Source organism: Sylvia atricapilla, chromosome 22 (assembly GCF_009819655.1).
Source record: "Sylvia atricapilla isolate bSylAtr1 chromosome 22, bSylAtr1.pri, whole genome shotgun sequence".
Lineage (NCBI taxonomy): Eukaryota > Metazoa > Chordata > Aves > Passeriformes > Sylviidae > Sylvia > Sylvia atricapilla.
Window position 1 is genome coordinate 4,660,623 of NC_089161.1, and position 18,351 is coordinate 4,678,973.

The following is an 18,351-nucleotide window of genomic DNA, read 5'->3' on the forward strand; positions in this document are numbered from 1 at the left end:
GTCCTTACAGCCCTGCAGCAGCCAAAGCTCCAGCAGCCATCCTCTGCTCCTTCCAGTGCATGCTGGGAATACATGTCTGTAATGGGAATGCACACACACTGAAGAGGCAGCTTGTATCCTGCTTAGCAAAGTAACAATTAAATAATAATAATATCACTGAACACTATTTTTTTCCTTCTAGAGCCTCAGTGTGTTGTTACAGGGACAGCGACACATGGTTGGATTCAACATGTCTATAAACCTCTCCCATTCCCTCCTGTGTTGCTGCATTTATGACCAAAGGCAGCACAGAGCTGAAGCAGAGTTCCCTCAGTCCCTTCTCCTGATGACTTCTTCCTACTCCTGCTAGGGTGTTCTCCCTATTCCTTGCTTAGTTAAGACTGCCATGGCCCTTCTTTAGCTCCTCAGACCAGATCTCCTGCCATTCCCTCCCAAGAGATGGTTTTATCTACCTCAGGCTTTCCCTGGCATTACAAACCCACCAAGGCAGAGCCAGAGGGCAGGAGCCACACAAGTTGCTGGCCACTCTGTGTTAGAGAGCTCAGAACACAGTCCCCTGAGGCACAGAAATGGAAAGGCAGTGAGCTTTGTGGGTCAGGTATCTCTACAGTGCTCAAAGACTGTACTTATACTTTTGGCCTGTAAGCATGTGATGAAAGCTCAAATACTGTCACAAATTCTTTTCTGTAAGGCAGACAGCAGGACAAAACAGGAAAGATAGCCACAAACTAAATAAACATTAAAGATGAAATTAAGATCTTTCACACCCTGGAGAAGTCAACTGTGAAACAAGAGGTGCCACACCGTTGTCTAAACCTCTTTCATGAATTTACTGGCAGGAAGGTGAGTTGTCAGGTAAGAAAAGCAGCATAATGCACACAATTTAGCTCCTTATCAAACAGGGCAATTCCCTCCTTTGAAATAGCTGTTGTGAGAATGTGGAGCTACAGTGGTCACAACCTAAAGGATCACAGCCTAGCCTAAGAGCACCTTCTGTACAAACTGTTAGATCCAGACAGCTCATAAATAGCAACTATTCAACCACCTCAAATCATGCTCTTGGATGTCACCATGTTCTACTAGTTTTATTATCATAAAGGGCAAAAATAAAACAATACCAGAAACATCAAAAGGCCTTGAAAGTGCTGAAGGAGACACCAACATTTTACTCTCAGACATGTTACAACTACATGAATACTTCCCAAGTGCTATAGTTCAAATAAAAATATATTCATACAAATTTAAAAAAAATACAATTTATATACACACACACCATGGAATTAGCTTACATCATTTCATAACAAAACAAAACAAAACAAAACAAACAGTGCAAAAAAACCCAAATGGAAAGGTAAGTTGCTACCATTGGAATGGTTCACAGTAATTAATAATTCAGAACTGTATCATTAACACTGCACAGGAAACCACAAGGCAAGGGAGAAGGCCCCAGACTAAGCCCCTAACCTTGCCATCAGAACTAACCCAAGCTCTGGGTTATTTTTCCCTTAGTGTTGCTCTGTTAGAATGTTACAGGCACCTATGTTAGAGTAAGTTCCTTGGTAAATCACTAAGCAACTAGAGCCAGGGTGGAAGCAGTGTGTTGTAAGAAAGGAATTAAGTAACTGAAGTGCAAGAACAAGACTGATTAAACACAAACCCCTTGGCATCAATCCTCATCAGAAGGGACATGCTACATATCTCCAAATGTCAGGTAAACTTGAAATTCCTTTTCTGCAGGCTACAGAACAGTAACTCTAAGCTGAGATTTCCCTTTAAAGCAGCTGACAGTCACCCACCATCCTCATTGAAAACTTCTTTACTGAAAGAATGAAAGGGTGTGTTTTCCAGCTGAAACATTAGAATAAGATGCCCAGGCAGAGCAGACAGTGCTGCCAACAGGTTGAAGGCAAGGTGTCTTCTCAAGGGGAAACATCTGGTGCCCAGAAAAACCTTGACAAATTCCCCAGCCTGACTTGTCTGGATTGTCCAACTCTAGCCTCAGCAGCAATGACAAAGACATCCTGCAGTAAAATACCCTGCTGTTTGTGTACAGAAATAAAACAGGACCAGCTCAAGGCAAATAACCTAAGGAGCCTTATTCATGTGCAGGAAGAGAGGGAACCTTCCCTTCCACACACAACATGAGATAGAGGAAAACATTTGTCATGGGGAAACACAAGACATTCTTGCCAGGTCCTCTAACAGTACAGGATTCCAAATTCCACATAAGTGATTTGAAATCCCACAAAACGAGGATTGCTGTGATTCATAACTACCCAGGAGCATAAATCCTTTGAAGGAAAGGCAGCCAAACATATGCATATTTCAAACCTAGAGTCCAGCTTCAGGGAGTGCAAATGAGTGCTGGAAGTTTCCTGGGATAGCTCAGGGTAAGACCAGAGCTCAGGGAACACAGGCATTTTAGACAACACCTGCAGAGTCTATCCAGACAGAACAAACATCCTTACTCTACATAAAGGGAAACAACTCACAAATCAAGAGTAGTAGCTGATGCCAACTCCTATGCTCTAAGGAAATACAAAAAATCAACAATGTCTGCCTTTCTTCTGTCCTAATTCCCACCTAGCCAGTCCTTATGGCAGACAACAGGTTAACTGGAGGGCTCAGAGGCCGTGTAGAAGCTTTTCTAGAATATATTCCCCACGTAACTTGTCCAAATATCTTGGCTGAGAGAATGCTCTGTGCTTTATCAAGCCAATCAGTTCTGCAGTCCCTGAGGCACAGCACCGGCTTCCCACTGAGGGTTATCTGCACACACAACTCAGGAGGGCAGGTGCCTGCTGGAACAATACAGGTGCTGGCCAGGATGGTACCTGCTAAAGCACTGAACTGGCTGCAACTGGTTCTCAAGTGCTGACTTTACCCTTATAGATTGTAGCGGTTGCAAACATTATCCCAAGCATTTTTAGAGCACAGACAGCCTCACTTATCACCTGCAGGAGATCCTGCCTTAGTCATCAGCACCACGTATCCCTCCTTATGGCAGCCTGAATGTACAGCAGCTCCTCTCATGACACAGATATAATTCAAGCCCAGAGACCATCAGTTCTATTTGCCTCCAGAAACAAACATCTCTCCATGTTCTCAGGATTTGGAGCTCCCTGGCCTCTGACTCCAGCTGGAAGGGTGCCCCAGGCTCTCACTGTTTGAGCAATGCAAGGACAAGGTGCCTAGAAACGCCAAGAAATGCAGGAATGTCAAAGTGGAGTGCCACCAAGCATCTTAGACGAGTCTCTTACAGGGAGATAATAGCAACAGCTAACAGGAAAGAGATCTCCCTTCTCTGAGATGCTTTGCAAACATATTAAATATTTATAAACCCAAACAGTAACTAAAATGTAACCATTTTGAACTCCAAATCTGCTGAATTGCTCTCAAAAGTCATCTGCTGTCAGAAACATCACAGCAGAAACATTTCCTCATGAAAGAAGGAGAGAAATTAAGAACAAATGAAGCCAGAGTGAAAAAACATGAGCAAAGGGGAACACTTTCAAAGACAGATGTATTTCCAAAATGCTGCATTTTTAAATACTGCTTTTGCAAGAAACCATCCTCCAGAGCAGCTATTTGGTATCTGCAAACTTCAGTATCTCAGTGGTGACAGCAAGCCCCTTCTCACACAAATAAGGCAACAATTGCAGGAACAAGAGAGGAAGAGGAAAAGGGAGTCATACAGGAGGAAGGGAAAGATGCTGCAGTTCTTTGCCCAGGACACAGTGGAGGGAAATGGTTCTTTTTTCCAACTCTTCTGAAAACCCCAAAACAAAATGGCAGAACACGCAGCGTCAGGACAACATCGGACAGAAGGAGGTAACTGGGGGACAGGGGAAGGAAACACCTGGATCAAGAGTTGTCAAACCAAGTGCCTAAGGCAAATCAACAGCTCTGGGCTCAGGCAGCTCCTCTGGCTAGCAAGATGTTTTCCAGCTCCCCAGGCTTGATATGCATGTGAGAAGCCAAAAGGCAAGTCTTGGGCCTTGTGGTGTCCAAGCAGAATGCGAGCATGTGTGCAGGCTTGGAGGAGGGAGGAAGCCACACTGACAGAGGGCCAGGGCATCAAATGGTCTGATAGTGTTGTCTCAGTCTTGCCTGCAGGAATTCATGGGTCAGGTTGTGCCGAGTGATTATCCCAACAACCTTAACCAGGAAGAAAAGAGCAAGAAAATACACAAATCAGTATCAGAGATGTGCCACTAAGAGACATCCATAATGGTCATTCTTTTCAACACCCCAAAAAGAGGAAACCTGAAAGCAGTTCTTAAACAATGCTGAGTTAGAGTGGATTCAAGTTGAAATCCACAGAAACAAAGTCCCTCCCTCCTCTCCCAACACTTTCATCTCCAGGCAGGAATGCTGATTTAACTACACCCAAACAAACAGCTTAACCATTCCTGTGGTGTCTGGCACCAGCAGGACACCCTGCCTAGGAAGGGAAGTCCTTTCCATGTCAGATGGCATAAGCATGTAAAATTCTTTGGGAAGTAAAAACTGCAGTTAGAAATAATAAAGCTGTCTTCTAGGGCTTCATTCAAGACATTTCTGGTATTCCATATGGCATGACTTCAGATAGTTCCTATCAGATACATTCAAGGAACCTCTAAAGGCCAAAACAGAAATGGTTAAGACTAGCTAAGAGGTCACTGCACACTGGCAGGTGACAAAAGGGACTCTCTCACAGCCTACTGTGGAAGCAGTCAAACCAGGCATTTGAGCTGATGAAACACCTCACTGATTTTACACACAGGAAGAGTTTAGAACTGAGCTCTTCTCTAGTACTGCAAGAGCATCTTGTACTAAAATGGAACAAGCCAACATATCTTGTTTGCAACTCACAGACCCTGCAGAGTAACTATGGGGAACCCCGAGGCAGAAAAAGCAGTGCTGCCTCACACAGACCAGGTCAGACCTCAGGGAAATAGTTTCTCATTGTGGTTATAGGAGGTTGCTGACATCTACTGACTGTTCCTGGGCATTGTAGACAGCAAAGAGACAAGGACAGTGAGTCAAGCACAAACCATTTTAACACTCCTTTGGTTTGCTGCTCCTGTGCGTAGGAACAGAATACAACTCCCTTCCCACAGAAAAACCTCTTGCCCCAACACATAGGAAAATTTTCTCTTGGCTTTGAATAAAGCTGTGAAAGGAAAGTCAGATTAGTGGCCTCTGATGAGCTCAAGGCCTCTCAACAGATACAAAAACGTGACAGCTTCTACAGGCTGCGAACCTGAGAAAGGAGAGATGCACATCCTGCCCTTTGCAGGTAAAGGGGAAGCAGACTAGGACACAAAAGATGGCAACAAAGTCACAGTCATCAAGCCTTCAGGGCCCTAAAAAAAATCACATTCTGATCTCTTCAAAGCATTTCTGTTTGCTGTTAAAAGAGATCTTAATTGTTCTGAAGATGGAAAATGTTGCACAAACACTGTGGCTCCCTTGCTCAGCTAAGACAAGACAAAGACTCACCTCTCCAACTGCATTCACAACTGGTAAATGCCTGAGTCCCATTGTCCTGAAGAGGTTGAAGACTTGTGACACATGAGTATTTGGAGAGACAGTAAAGGGTGATGGGTTCATGTATGGGGTGACATCCTAAGAAAGAAAAACAATCATGTTATTTACAAGAGGCATTTTCACTGTCTCTGGGAATCACTAACAAGCAACCCCTAAAAGTCCTCCACACAGTGACTGATGGAGTGTTTGACTGTGGTCACCTTCTATTTCTGCACAAATATGACATTATTTTGGTTTGGTTTGTTGAGAAGTTAAACTGAACAGGCAATGCCTTATTCTAGAGGTAAAGCACCAATGAACACTTACCTCATCAGGGGATTTCCACATTCAGAAACAGCTGAGTGCTTGAGGAGCACAGGATATTGGTCACTGCACCAAAGAGTGTATTAAACATGCTCTCAATGTTTTGGACAGTTGTAAATATGTATCAGGAGACACTGCCACACTGCGGTGCATATCTTACCACTATCATACGAGGGTTCAGCAATGTGAGGTCCAGATCATGGATATCTGGATAGCGAGGATAATCCTCTGACATCTCTGCGTGGGACAGACGGGGCTGACTTGCACTCTGCAATTAAAGAAACCCCACTGAGCCCATGTGTCACCATTCCAGACAACACAGCAACCAGCACAGCAAACCATGCCCCCTCACTGCTCCCCCAGATCTCCTTCTCCTCCCACACCCAAACTTATGCAGGCATTTAGCTGACAGAGAACTGACCTTGCTCCCCGACCTCTGACAAATCAACACTCGACAACAAAGGGCAGCAGCAAACCAGCCTTGTGGGAGCTGGGCCTCAGATACTCTCACTGATCTGAGTGACAAAGCTAGTTGTTCTGCTGAGACCTCAACACACAGAAGCACAACACACAGAATATACTGCTGGGTGCTCTATTTGCATTTAATATCTGCTCCCTGTTCTCCAGTTCTGCATATCTTTATGTCACACATTCATATCATATATTCTCCACACCTTCATGCAACAAACAGGTGTGTTGGATTACTTCTTAAACCTTTTAAACTGTGGCTGTCCTTTTCCTGGGGATATTTTCAACTTCCTTTACTCTAAGAGCTGCAAGGCAGAATTCACATTACCTGTCTGCAACTTTTAAAACACACATGCATTCGTTCAAGTGTAAAAATAGATATATTCTTTCTGGCAGCCCCTGACTACTGTTTCCAGCCTGTTCAGCTGAGAGGGCAGGGATGTCTCTGCTGAAATTCCTGAGCAGAAGACTCACCGACTGGCTCTCGGAGTAGCAAACACCCCGGTCAAGAAGGGTGACCAGCTGTGAGCGCAAGATCAAGCCATGGAAGGTCAAGGGTCTGAAGCGTTCCTCCATGGTCCACTCCTCACTGGGAGACTGGTCAGGGTACAGGCTGGGGTAAGGAGTGTATCTGTGATGGATTTAACACCAAGTGTTACAAGCTTCACATACCCCAACTTCTAAAAGAGCAGCTGTTTTAGCTCTTTGCAGCCTTCTCCTGAACATTTCAGGGACTCTTGCTAGGGACAAGCAAGTCTTCACACACACAAAAAAAAAAAAAAAAAAAATAGGAGAAAGGGGTCAAGAGCCATTAAGTGGTCAGAGCAGCAGAGGAGGACAGTCTCCTAACTCAATTTCAAATCACTTGCTATTAAAGCAATTTTCAGTGCCAAAATCCTCACATTCTAATAAAAGCTGAAGCATCTGACAAAATGTCAGGGTCAGGATGCCATTCATGAAAAGTCACAATCACTGACTTAGAAAATTATTTACTAGGCTGGGCTTCTGCTTGGAATTAACAGCAATGCAAGTCTGATGACTCAGCCCAGTTACCAGAAAGGTGGGATCAGTATCATGGCACCAGGTCATGAGCTGGGATAAGTGAGCTTTCCAGAGCTCTCGCATTTTTGCAGACAAGAGGACATTAATTCCTACAGAGACCTTCCCAGGTACTCCATCCTCTCCAGGAAATATGTCTGAATAGGTTTTTGAAGGAACTGTAAGAAGTTGGACATTATCAACCCACTTGCCTGGGACTTGGTCATAGGTGTGAGCCACAGCACTGGTTCCTCAGACCTGACAAATCAGTTCTATAACATGGATACCAGTGCTGTTTCCACTGACATATGGAATGACAGAGACTGTACGAAACATTCCTTACAACACATCTCAACATATGGAAAAACCCTGTTTCCATACATTCGTGCCTAGCAGGGCCTCACCTTCTCTCCAGCATCTGCTGCAGCATATCCTCCTTCTCAGGAGGCTCCTCTGTTGCTATGTGCTCGTCACACATGTTACGCAGCTCACTCGACGGGTAGGATTTCATGGACTGGCTACGCTTGCGCTGCTCTCCAGCTCGGGTGAGGATGCTGGATTTCTGGACACAACAAACAATTTTCAGACTCACTAAGCAAGTCAACAGTTATCGAAGAGTGACCACGAACTACTAGATCATAGTTTTGTGCCACCATGTAACATGTTCATTAGCCACTGCTGCTGCAGGACTTGCAAGAGTAGCCAGTAGGACTGTGCAGCTCAGTAACAAATCTAAACGTTTCCATGTCTGTGTTAAATAGATTACTCTGTCCTCTTAACTTTTGCCTCTACCATTTCATTCCCAGAGAATGGAACGGAGTTCTTAAAAATTTTGTATTGCAGTAGGTGCTTCTCTCTGACCTGAATTCTACTCAAAAACCTAAATAACAAAAGCAAGGCCATTCTGTATTCAAAACAAAGCTCTCTGCTCTGCAACCTATCAAACAAACAACTCTTTACCTTGAATTTGATGTTGTTACTGATCAGCTGATTCCCCTTCATGAACTCCCTCTCGTTGCCCCGGTTCTCTGTCACCACAGGGAAGGCGTGATGGACAGTGGTGCGCAGGATGCTCACCAGGGACTGGATCCGGGTGTGTGGGTACACGTAGGTCAGGTTGGGTTCCATGATGTCACTGGCTCGTAGCCTGAAGAAACAGAAATCCAACATTGCTGCATGCATCACGTCAGTGACAGAACAGACATGGTGGTGAACAGACATGGAAATAGACCAGTCCCTAAACAAGATCCTGAAGGAGTCTTCTGCAGTTAAGTTCTGCTGGCTCCTTTTACCTGTGTGCTCACTTTCTATGTGGTATCAGCAGTGATGGCAAACCTGATTTTTAAATTTTTTTTAACAAAACATTGTATCAGTGATGCACTAGAGGAAAGGTAGAATGTTCTAACTCATAATAAAGTTTCTAAACACTACAGAGACAACAGGTGAGAAGATGACATTCCACACGAAGCAAAGTCCAATGGAATGTTTTCAAAGTTCTTGCTGAACCTCCCTAATCCACCCTGCAGATTTTCACCCATCCACCCCCTCAGAAAGGGCTTCAACAACTCTTTCCTGCTGCAGGCCTGGTGCACAACTCCTTTCACAGAAGCCCCCACAGTTGCTCCTCAGAGCAACCAGGTTTGTTTGAGATGAAGCATCATCCCCCTACATTAAAGCATTTCTGAGCAAGAATCCCCACCACAAACTCTAACCCACAGCCTGGTCAAGAGGAGCAGCCTTACTTATCCATTTCCACCCCGGTTTCCCACTCCAGGAGAGGCACTCCTCGCAAGTTCACATGGATGTCATAGATGCCTTTGTTGAAAAAGTCTCCTGTCCACTTGGCTACCTGCACAGCAAACACAAGGTCTACTGAGTTGTCGTTCCAAGTACAAGATTTCCTGGCTTACGACAGCCCTGAGAGTAACAAAGATTCAGGGCCAGCACACGTTCAAGCAATCTGCAGAAAGCCAAAGGGCCTGCACTCACCATGAGGGTGATCATTATGGGGAGCCCATAGGAGATCTCATTGGTGGACTCGATGAGGATGACAGTCAGGCTGATGGTCATGCGGACCACTCCTCCCAGGAATGCTGCTGCCCCAATCAGTGCAAAGGTTCCTGAGTAGATGTGATCCAGGCCAATGTAACTAGAGCAAAGCACAGAGCCCTCAGATTAGAAAAACCTGCCTGAGAGCCCCTGGGGCACCTGCAGCACATCCCTCACACACACACTTGATGCACCTTTTGAGGAGGTTGGCGACCAGGCGTCCGAAGGCAGCCCCACAAAGCAGTGATGGTACAAACAGACCACTGGGCACAGAGATCCCATATGTCCAGCAGGAGAGTAAGAAATAGAGAAGGAAGAACAGGGATAGGGTGACTGGGCTGAAAGTACCTGCAACACAAGAAGAATCATGACTAAAGGGACACAGGTCTGTCCAAGATAGAGTCTTGCACATCCTACCCCTCAGCTCACAGCAGGCTCATCTCACAACAGCTACTGAGTCTCCCAGTCCAAACACACATGCAGACAACAAGTAAGGGAAAAGAGAGAAAAAGCAGGCCTTTCTTCCCATCAAGGAGACTTTCACCAGTTGTACTAGCAGCCCTCCAGAGCCATGAAGGCCTGAAGATGCTTCTAGCCTTGTGGTGCTGTTCTAGGTAAGATGAAGCTATGAAGTTTAAGCATGGGATGAGACAGTCTCTTAACTACTCACCATCCTGGTGGAAGAGTTGCAGGATAGCTGACTCCTGAGGGTTGAAGAAGAGTGTGGCCATGTCATTGTACGTTTCATTTGGGCAAAAAAAAGTTTTGATGCTTGCATTTACATCCTCTGATATATCCTAATGCAGGACAAAAAAGACAAAAAGGGTTAAAAATCACTCTCTCCTACATTAGCTTTTGGGCAGAATGAGAATAACACTTCTGTTACTGTTAGCTATGCTTTGGCAAGTTCAGACTAAACATCAACAGCAGAAATGGGACCTGCAACATCAATAGGCTCCTTGACTCAGAGCCTGAGCTGCTTTGTACAAAAGCACAATGTATTACTTCATTATTACCCTAAGCTCCTGCAACCCTCCACGGGCTCTCATAGCAGCTCTGCTATGTACTGCATGCAGTCAAAAGCTCATTTCATGCCTGTGCATCTCTGCAAGGTGAACAATATGACTGGAATATAATCTTCACATAAGAATCCCTCACCTGCAGGCTCAGGGTGTCATTGCCACCGTGCCTGCTGGAAGACATCTGCCGGCATTCCCCCAGGACCATGGAGGCTACAAAGACCACAACAGTGGTGGTCAAAGACACAAGCAAGCTCTCCAAGACTCTGAAAGACACAACATAAACCACACACTGAAGCCACACTCAGCACTGAAACTTAGTTTCAGCTCTGCAAACAATTTTGATAAGGCTGCAAGAAGCAGCAATCACCATAGCTTAGCATCAGAACAAGGCATACTGCAAATCAAGCTGAATTATGACTTGGCTCCCAGGGATTGCCTTAGCTCCCCTTTTTAACTGCTTGCCCCAAAAAGAAGCTATTTCTGCCCAGAGAACACACAGCAGGCACATATGAAAAGCCCCAGGGTTCAGAAATGAGGCTGTTCTCATGGAAACAATGTTCTGTACATCCATACAGGGTAGAAGGGTAGATAGGACTGGGCAGGGTGATGCACAATCTCTCAACCTCTTTGCTAACTGCTGAAATTCTTTTTCTTTTTAAACTTGGGCTTTGTGTTCAGGAGCTAGAGCAAACAAACAGCTACTCTCAGAATAACACAGAAGTTCTCTCTCTAAATAGCACAGATATTGTGGATTTAATTAAGCAACATGATTTTAAAAAGTGAGATCAGCTATTCCTTTCGTATCAGTTTGGATAAGGACACAAAAAAATCCTGCATGAAAACAAAGCCCTGGTTTGTGCAGCCTTTATAATAAAGAGCTCTCTCCACTGTCCTTATAAGAGGGAATGCAATTCTCTCTGTACCACCAAAGTCATCAAAAAGTTACAGGGACTGTAACATTTGGTTTCTGGTGCTCACTCTTAAATTCTACGGAGGCTTCATTTTGTGATTTTTAAAATAACCAGTCTGGGATTTCCTCCAATCCTACTCACAGGGTCTTCTAGACTGATGCTTTTGCTTTGGGAGTCAAGATCCCTGAACAAACTCAAGAGAGCACATATACCTGACCAGCTTCGGCTTGGGATGCACATTGCGCATGCGGTACTTGGCAAGCCTCTTGTTCAGGCAGTTAAAGGTGGCTCCAAGGAGGCCTCCTACAATCCCCATCAGAATGAAGAAGCCCAAGTCCACAGCTGTCCAGAGGTGGCATTTCTTATCAGACTCAGAGCACTGTACAGAAGAAGTGTAAAAAAAAAAAAAAGCATTACAGTCATTTCTGCAATTTCCTACCAAAACTTCTGTTGCCACAGCTAAAAATTTTGAGTAGCTAAGACCAAAGGGAACAATTCTTCCTGAGGGTATCAATGAATTGCAGATATCAAGTGTCTTCCACTGAAATAGAGTTATGTGTCAAAAGAAACCTCCAAACTAACAGACAGAAGCACAGGACTAACAAGAGACTGGAGAGTGGGGAAAAACAATAAATCTTACCTTAAACTCTCCAAAGTTCAGCAGCCCAGGCAGCTGGAAAGACCCCCAGCTTCCAAACTGAATCCCAGAGCGGAAAAAATTTAGGGTGAAGGTGGCAGCCATGGAACAGAAAAGCTGTGGAAGTAGGACAGAAAAAAAAAAAAAACAGAAAAGGGAAGCAAAGGTTCCCAAAGTTAAGATTGGCACAGTCAGTTCTACCTTGAGACTTATGCCTGGGGAAAGGAACTGACTGTGGAAGGGACCAAACTGCAGAGAGCCCTGGCACAAAGACCCTCTCTCCCAGATACACTAAATCAGCTGCCTAGAGCTGTCCCACTGTTCCATGTAACCCCAGGCTCATCTCTGCCCTTGATCTGTAGTAGCTCTGGAATACTGATGGAGCAGGCAACCTCCCTCCTGCCAAGAGAGCTCAAGAAGAGCGAGGATAATCTGAACACCCTCATGGACAAGCCCTATCAAGGGGAGCCCTCTTCTCAAGAGACACATAGAAAGAGTCAGAATCATCACTCACCACTTTCCATGTAAGTCCCTGGTTCCAGAAGGAGGAACCTTCTTCCAAACTAAAAAGAGTGCCTCCAATTGGGGCTCCAAAGGCAGCTGCAACCCCAGCAGCTGCTCCAGCAGATACAAAATCCCTTTTATCCCTGAAATGATGAGAAAAACCACCTCAGTTTAGCAAATTAGAGCTCTGGAGATGCTTAGGTTCTGCAAAGTAAGAGATTGTCCCCATTTATGGATATATCCCAGGGATTCAGGAATGAGAGTTGGGAGCAAGGCTGGCCATGGCAGACACCACCATTTATTCATTAAGTTGCAAAATTGTGCTCTTTCTATAAAGCACAAACACAGAGTAGAATTCTGGTAACTACACAACTGCCTGGTGTGTGAGAAACCATCCCAAACCATGGACTCTTGAAAGCATCGCTTGAAAGAATTACAGAGATGACAGGGCAAGAATTTGTTCACATTCAGGAGAATTAGCCTACTGTAGTATATCATAAGGGGTGAGTAACTGAGCTTTCAATCATCCACATTAAGGGTTTGAAATGGATAGAGATCTACTGAGCAGCACAAGAGAACATCTATGAACATGAACACCAGAGCACAGCTTGGAAGAGTGATGTCCTGGTGTTGTCTTGCTGCAGAATGAAACTGCAGGACTCTAGAAAGAAACTGATAAAACAACTGAGTGGTTCACTCCAGCCCACCACCCTTCTCCCAGGGAAGTCTGCTCACTCATCCTCCTCTCCCCTCCTCCACATCCTGGGTACAGTACCTGTCACTGCGGAAATAGGGAAAGTTAAACTGGATCTTCCTCAAAGAGATGCTCTGGAACTACAAACAAAGTAAAGATTTAGAAACATGCTACATGAAAACTCACTCTCACAAAGCAGTGGTGTGACCAGGACAGTGACTCAGGCCAGCACTAACCTGTGGCAAGCCTGCACCCACGACAGCACCACTGTGAATCATTGGACCCTCCTTCCCGACAAAAAGACCTGGAAAAACAGGGCCCATGAGGGAACACACCTTCCCCACTGCCACCCTCCCCTGCTGACAAAGCCAGAAGAGATCAGCTCACCATTCCCATGTCATGGCACAGCTTTCTGTGCTGAGCCTGCAGCTCCTCACAGGGAGGTGCTGACCCCCTGCTCCCTAAACAACTCCAAATGTTTGTGAACAATTGCAGATTCTGTACAAGTGGATGGAATCACTGAAAAACAACTGTTACAAGGACTCTGAACTCTCCAGGTTATTCTGCCCTGCTGCCCTCAGGCTGCTTCTGACAATGTGTCCTGGAACATTCTCAGGTCTCTCTCTTGGATTCTGACCCAAAGAGTCACATCTGACTAGCCCACTCAGAAAATCATCTGTCCCTCTGATACTCTTGATCCTTCTGTTTATTGCCTACTCTAAAAATGCACTTAGGGCTCATGACTCTGCTCCAAATCACCAAAATGATTTTACTGGAAAGGCAGGGCCTTCTGTGCCCTATGTAAGCAGAGAGAGCATTTTTTCCCCTTCAGTGACTCCTTCTCTCAACAGGATCAACACACAGAGCCCCCCCCTTACCTCCTGCCACACTGAAGAGCACTCCTGTAGCTTTGCACACCACTGTCCGCAGACGCACAACCCCTGGAACCTTCACTCCATTGAGGTAGCACTTAATTTCAGGAATTCCTGACCCAGCTGCTACAGGCTGTGGAAAAGAAACACTGACACTATGGTGCACTGATTTCATACCTGACTAACAACATCTCATCAGAGAGCGTGGGACCAAGAGACCCTGCTTAGCTAAATTAAGTAGCACTGTGTGAAGCTAGTTTGACGTTTTTGGACAGAAGGTATTTCTAGCAAGGATATTTCATATCAAGAACCTGTGTGAGAGGAAAGGAAGGTTGTGTAAGGAGCAGGAATGGACTGAAGTCTTACTTGGATCAGGACCAGAAGACTGGCAAGAAAAACAAAGGTCAAGTTGAACCCCAGCAGCTCCAACAAGGACAGTGCAAGGCAGCCTTTCTCGGTGCATTCCTCCACCGCTGCAGGGATGGTCAAGGAAAACAACATTCCCCACACCAACACACAATCACTTGATAATATCTGGGCCTCCCACTGGCATCAACAGCCAAGCCTGTGCTTCGTGGTCCAGCCAGAGCAACTAACAGAACATGTCAGGAAGCCAGGCTTTCTTTTCAAAGCTCAACACTGAATTATGAGGAAGGGAAACCACCCATTTCTTCAGTCTCTGCTGATTTATCTGATACTGGACACATTTCTTGGTTTCAAGGGCTGAATTATATAAGGAAGTTGAAAACTTGCTTAATCATGAACAAAATGCCCAGTGGCAGAATTGTGAGAGTCAGCTGTTTTGAGCAAAACATGGGAACAGAAAGGAAAAGGTCACTTGAGTCCAGCAAGGCCCAAAGTAAAAGATACAGCTTTGTACCACCTGAAACTTGAGCTGGGTAAAGAGCCGCACAAAGAAATCCACAAAGAGACCCACCTGGGAAAAAGAAAACAGAACTGTCATCAGGAATTTCTATGTGCAAATAATGAAGACCACCCTCTACTTAGTCCTACCAGAAATGTGTACACAGGGGAGAAAAGAAGATGAAGAAGACAAAAGAAGCATCATTCAGAGTAAAGCAGCTTTCTTCCCTCTCTCTTGCTGGGACAGATCCATCCTAGAATTATTCCTGACAAGATGCACTTCTGCATCTCATTACTACCCATTAAAGTACTAATCTGGCAGCATTTTTAACACTCTCAATATACTTAAGGTTACAGAAGAAAACTGGTATTTAATGGAGGCATAAAGTCAGCTGAGCTAATTTTCACAGTTCAGCCATAAACTGTCATCCTTTTTTATTAAGTTGTTTGCTTTGGACAAGTTTTCCTGTATGTGAAATTAAAGGATTTGCCAGACTACTTTAGAAAGAAAACCCAGCAAGTTCTGAAAGAAAAAAAAAGAAAAGAAAAAGTCTATAACAACATGCTGTAATTCCCAAAAGACAACTCCAGCTACTAAGCTCTCATCACCATGAAAGAGAATCTTCTTTACTCCTTAGCCACTGACTCCTAAATTATTCCTGCTTAGTGTCCTGAATTTTCTTCATTCCCCAAACAGCATAATCCTTACCAGTCCTGTACAGACTCCAATAGCAAAAACCAGCACCCACTTCACTGCTTCGTATCTCTGGGCTTTCTGTTTGGAAAGAAGATTAAAAAAAAAGTAAAATAAAAGCAACACAGAAACAGGGATTTTCTGGAAAGTGGGTTTAGGCTCCACAGCTCAACAGCCAGAGGGATAAACCAACAGAAGACTGTGACAACAGTAAATTGAAAATAGGAAACTGAAAGACTCAATGTCTTGGTCACTTTAAACCTGAGGATCACAAGAGATGCTGGGAGCTATAATCTCCTTTTTTTTTTCTTTTTTTTTTCTTTTTTTTTTTAATAGAAAAAACCAGGAGAACACACAGAACTCCTGTCATAAAAAAGAAAAAACCCATAAAACTTTCTGCAGTGGAGCATATTTAGAATCACAGAACGATCTGTTTTGGAAGGAACCTTAGAGGACCTTAAAGCTCATCTCATTCTAGCCCCCTGCCATGGACAGGAACACCTTCTCCTACCAGGCTGGTCAAAGTCACACCCAAAAAGGCTTTGCACACTTTCAATCCACAATCTCTCTGGACAATTCCCACAATTTTAGCTTACGAAAGAACAAGGTCCTACCTTGTTGTCCATGCTCTCCAAAATTTCCAAGTACGGGTCATTGATACAGCGATCATAATCCAAGCTCTGAAATGGCAAAAGGTCAATTTAGGAGAATCAGTTGCAACAGACTGTGAAAAAACTATGTTTAGAAGACCTTGTTTAAGACTACAGAAGTCATTACTACTCCCCCAGAAGATTTTGCTAACAATAGTGGGAGAAAATACTCCTGGAAACAACTTAATTTAAATATTTAGAGCATTCAGACCCTGAAAATCACCAAGTGAAAAAACAGAACAACTTCACTTCTCAAGTTGAGAGAGACAGTGAAACAAGCAGAAGCACAACTGATTTATACATCTTTGTGTTAGAGAAGTCACATTGTACAGTTTTAGATTTAAGTGTCTCCAACAGTGCAGGGGATAACACTGGATCTTTATACTCACCCTCTCACTGCAACAGGAACACTAGCTAGGAACTCCTCTCCACACCAGGAGTATCAATTCTCCAGTTTATCACAGCAGGGAGTTAACAGCAATAGCTTCCCAGTCACACTCACAAAACTCCACTAGTTCTATCCACACCTTCACCCATCCAAGTCAAGCAGGAACAGGCTGGGCTGGTGATACCCATGCTGACAGCAACTGCTCTGAATACTTCAGGGCCACCATACAGTGATGCAAAATGCAAAAACCTTCTGTAAGCAGCAGAATCTGACATATGGGAACATCTGCTGTGAGCCAGCATGAGAACACAGACAACAGAAAGGCAACTGTGACCAAGTAGCTACTGATGCTTTCTACAGCCACCAGAAAACAAGGCCACCAGAACCTGTAAATCTCATACTGAAGAAGTGGGAAAATGCACCAGACTCTGAAAATGAATTCTGTCAGCAAGAGTCTGACTTGAGAGCAGACACTCAACCTACTCACAGGGCTTTATCCCAGAAACATATAAAGATGAGGAACAGTTCTTTGCAAGCACAGCAACTCTTGGAATTTCTGCTGATGCCAATGCAACCTAATATTGAGTATCTGCCCTGTTACAAACTCAAACAGATCAAAACCTGTCTGTAGTTCTTATCACATTAATATCAGGTTGTTATCAGTTAATTCCCTACCTCATAGTCTTTGCGTGGAAGGATCTCATCCTCCTCTTCATGCGTTTCTCCTAGGATCGTCTACAAAACAAATGCAGGAAAAGAAAATCGTGAAGGGAAGGACTGCATCTACAGCTCTTCATGAACACTGACAGCAAAGCCAATATTACAGAAGTCCTATACCACTCTTGCTTATAAGTTGAGAGTGTGGATTTCCAGACCACCACTTACTTTGTAACACTAAAGGGTCTTACCTTACAGCTTGCCCCTCAGTCAGAACACACACCACTTCTATATAGGAGCTCCCGACAGTAAAGTCCTAACCCAGATCCCACTTCCTTCACAGCAACAGGTTACAGGGGAGCACAGGACAATTTTGAGGAGTGCACTCTGCAGTGCTAGAGTCAGAGAGAGCCAGCACCATTCCCCCATACAGCTGCGAGGGGCAATGGCTTCAGGGGCTGGGATACGAAGCCCAGACAAAGAATGCGGGCCGGGGTAGGGACAGCGCGGGGGGAAGTACCAGGCCTGGCAGCAAAACGGGCGGGAACGGGCTGTGGCGCCGGGACAAGCATCGCATGAGAGACTGGGCCAGGAGCAGCACCCCGAGGTGCCGACACCGGGCCCTGAGGTGCCGGGCCCATCACTACAGCACTGCTCACCGCCCGCCCTCAGGCGCTCCCCAGAGCCGGGTGGGGCCGGGCCGAGACGCGGGGTGAGGAGACTCTGCCAGCACGCACGAGTCCCGGGGAGGATTAGGGGGCGGCCGGGGGAGCGGGGGGCGGCGGCCGTACCAGCTCCTCGGGGGTGCGGCTCTCCCGCTCGCCGCAGCAGCAGCAGCAGCAGCACAGCCCAGCCCCGCACCGCGCCATCTTCCGCCGCCGGCCCCGCCCCGCCCCGCCGCGCGTCACTCCGCGCGCCGGCCCCGCCCCCACAGCATGGCCCCGCCCCCAGAGCATGGCCCCGCCCCCACAGCATGACCGCTGCCCGGATTGGCCTGGCCTGCACATGGCCACGCCCCCATGACCGGCCCGGCCACGCCCCCATGACCGGCCCGGCCGCGCCCCCCGC

At 45.6% G+C, this 18,351-nt stretch overlaps 1 protein-coding gene across 1 annotated transcript; it reads right to left on the reverse strand.

Annotated features, from left to right (window-relative positions):
- Positions 1-1,059: 1,059 nt before the first annotated feature.
- Positions 1,060-18,159, reverse strand: CLCN6 (chloride voltage-gated channel 6). Its single transcript, XM_066334337.1, has 23 exons — positions 18,075-18,159; positions 17,302-17,361; positions 16,203-16,268; positions 15,604-15,669; positions 14,901-14,967; positions 14,397-14,503; positions 14,037-14,163; positions 13,395-13,462; positions 13,240-13,298; positions 12,475-12,607; positions 11,964-12,077; positions 11,536-11,702; positions 10,549-10,675; positions 10,061-10,187; positions 9,585-9,738; positions 9,331-9,490; positions 9,084-9,190; positions 8,302-8,488; positions 7,746-7,903; positions 6,778-6,934; positions 5,996-6,103; positions 5,485-5,610; positions 1,060-4,158 (listed from the first exon to the last, which is right to left on the reverse strand). Exons 1-23 carry the CDS (start codon positions 18,150-18,152, stop codon positions 4,078-4,080), a joined length of 2,604 nt encoding a protein of 867 aa, XP_066190434.1. The 5' UTR covers positions 18,153-18,159; the 3' UTR covers positions 1,060-4,077.
- Between the last annotated feature and the right edge of the window lie 192 nt (positions 18,160-18,351).

Coding starts and splice junctions, on each gene's coding strand:
- CLCN6 (XM_066334337.1), bottom strand. CDS start 18,152: ATGGCGCGGTGCGGGGCTGGGCTGTGCTGCTGCTGCTGCTGCTGCGGC. Junction 8,489..9,083: donor ACCGGGGTGGAAATGGATAA/GTAAGGCTGCTC, acceptor CTGTTTCTTCAG/GCTACGAGCCAGTGACATCA. Junction 6,104..6,777: donor GCTACTCCGAGAGCCAGTCG/GTGAGTCTTCTG, acceptor CTTTAATTGCAG/AGTGCAAGTCAGCCCCGTCT.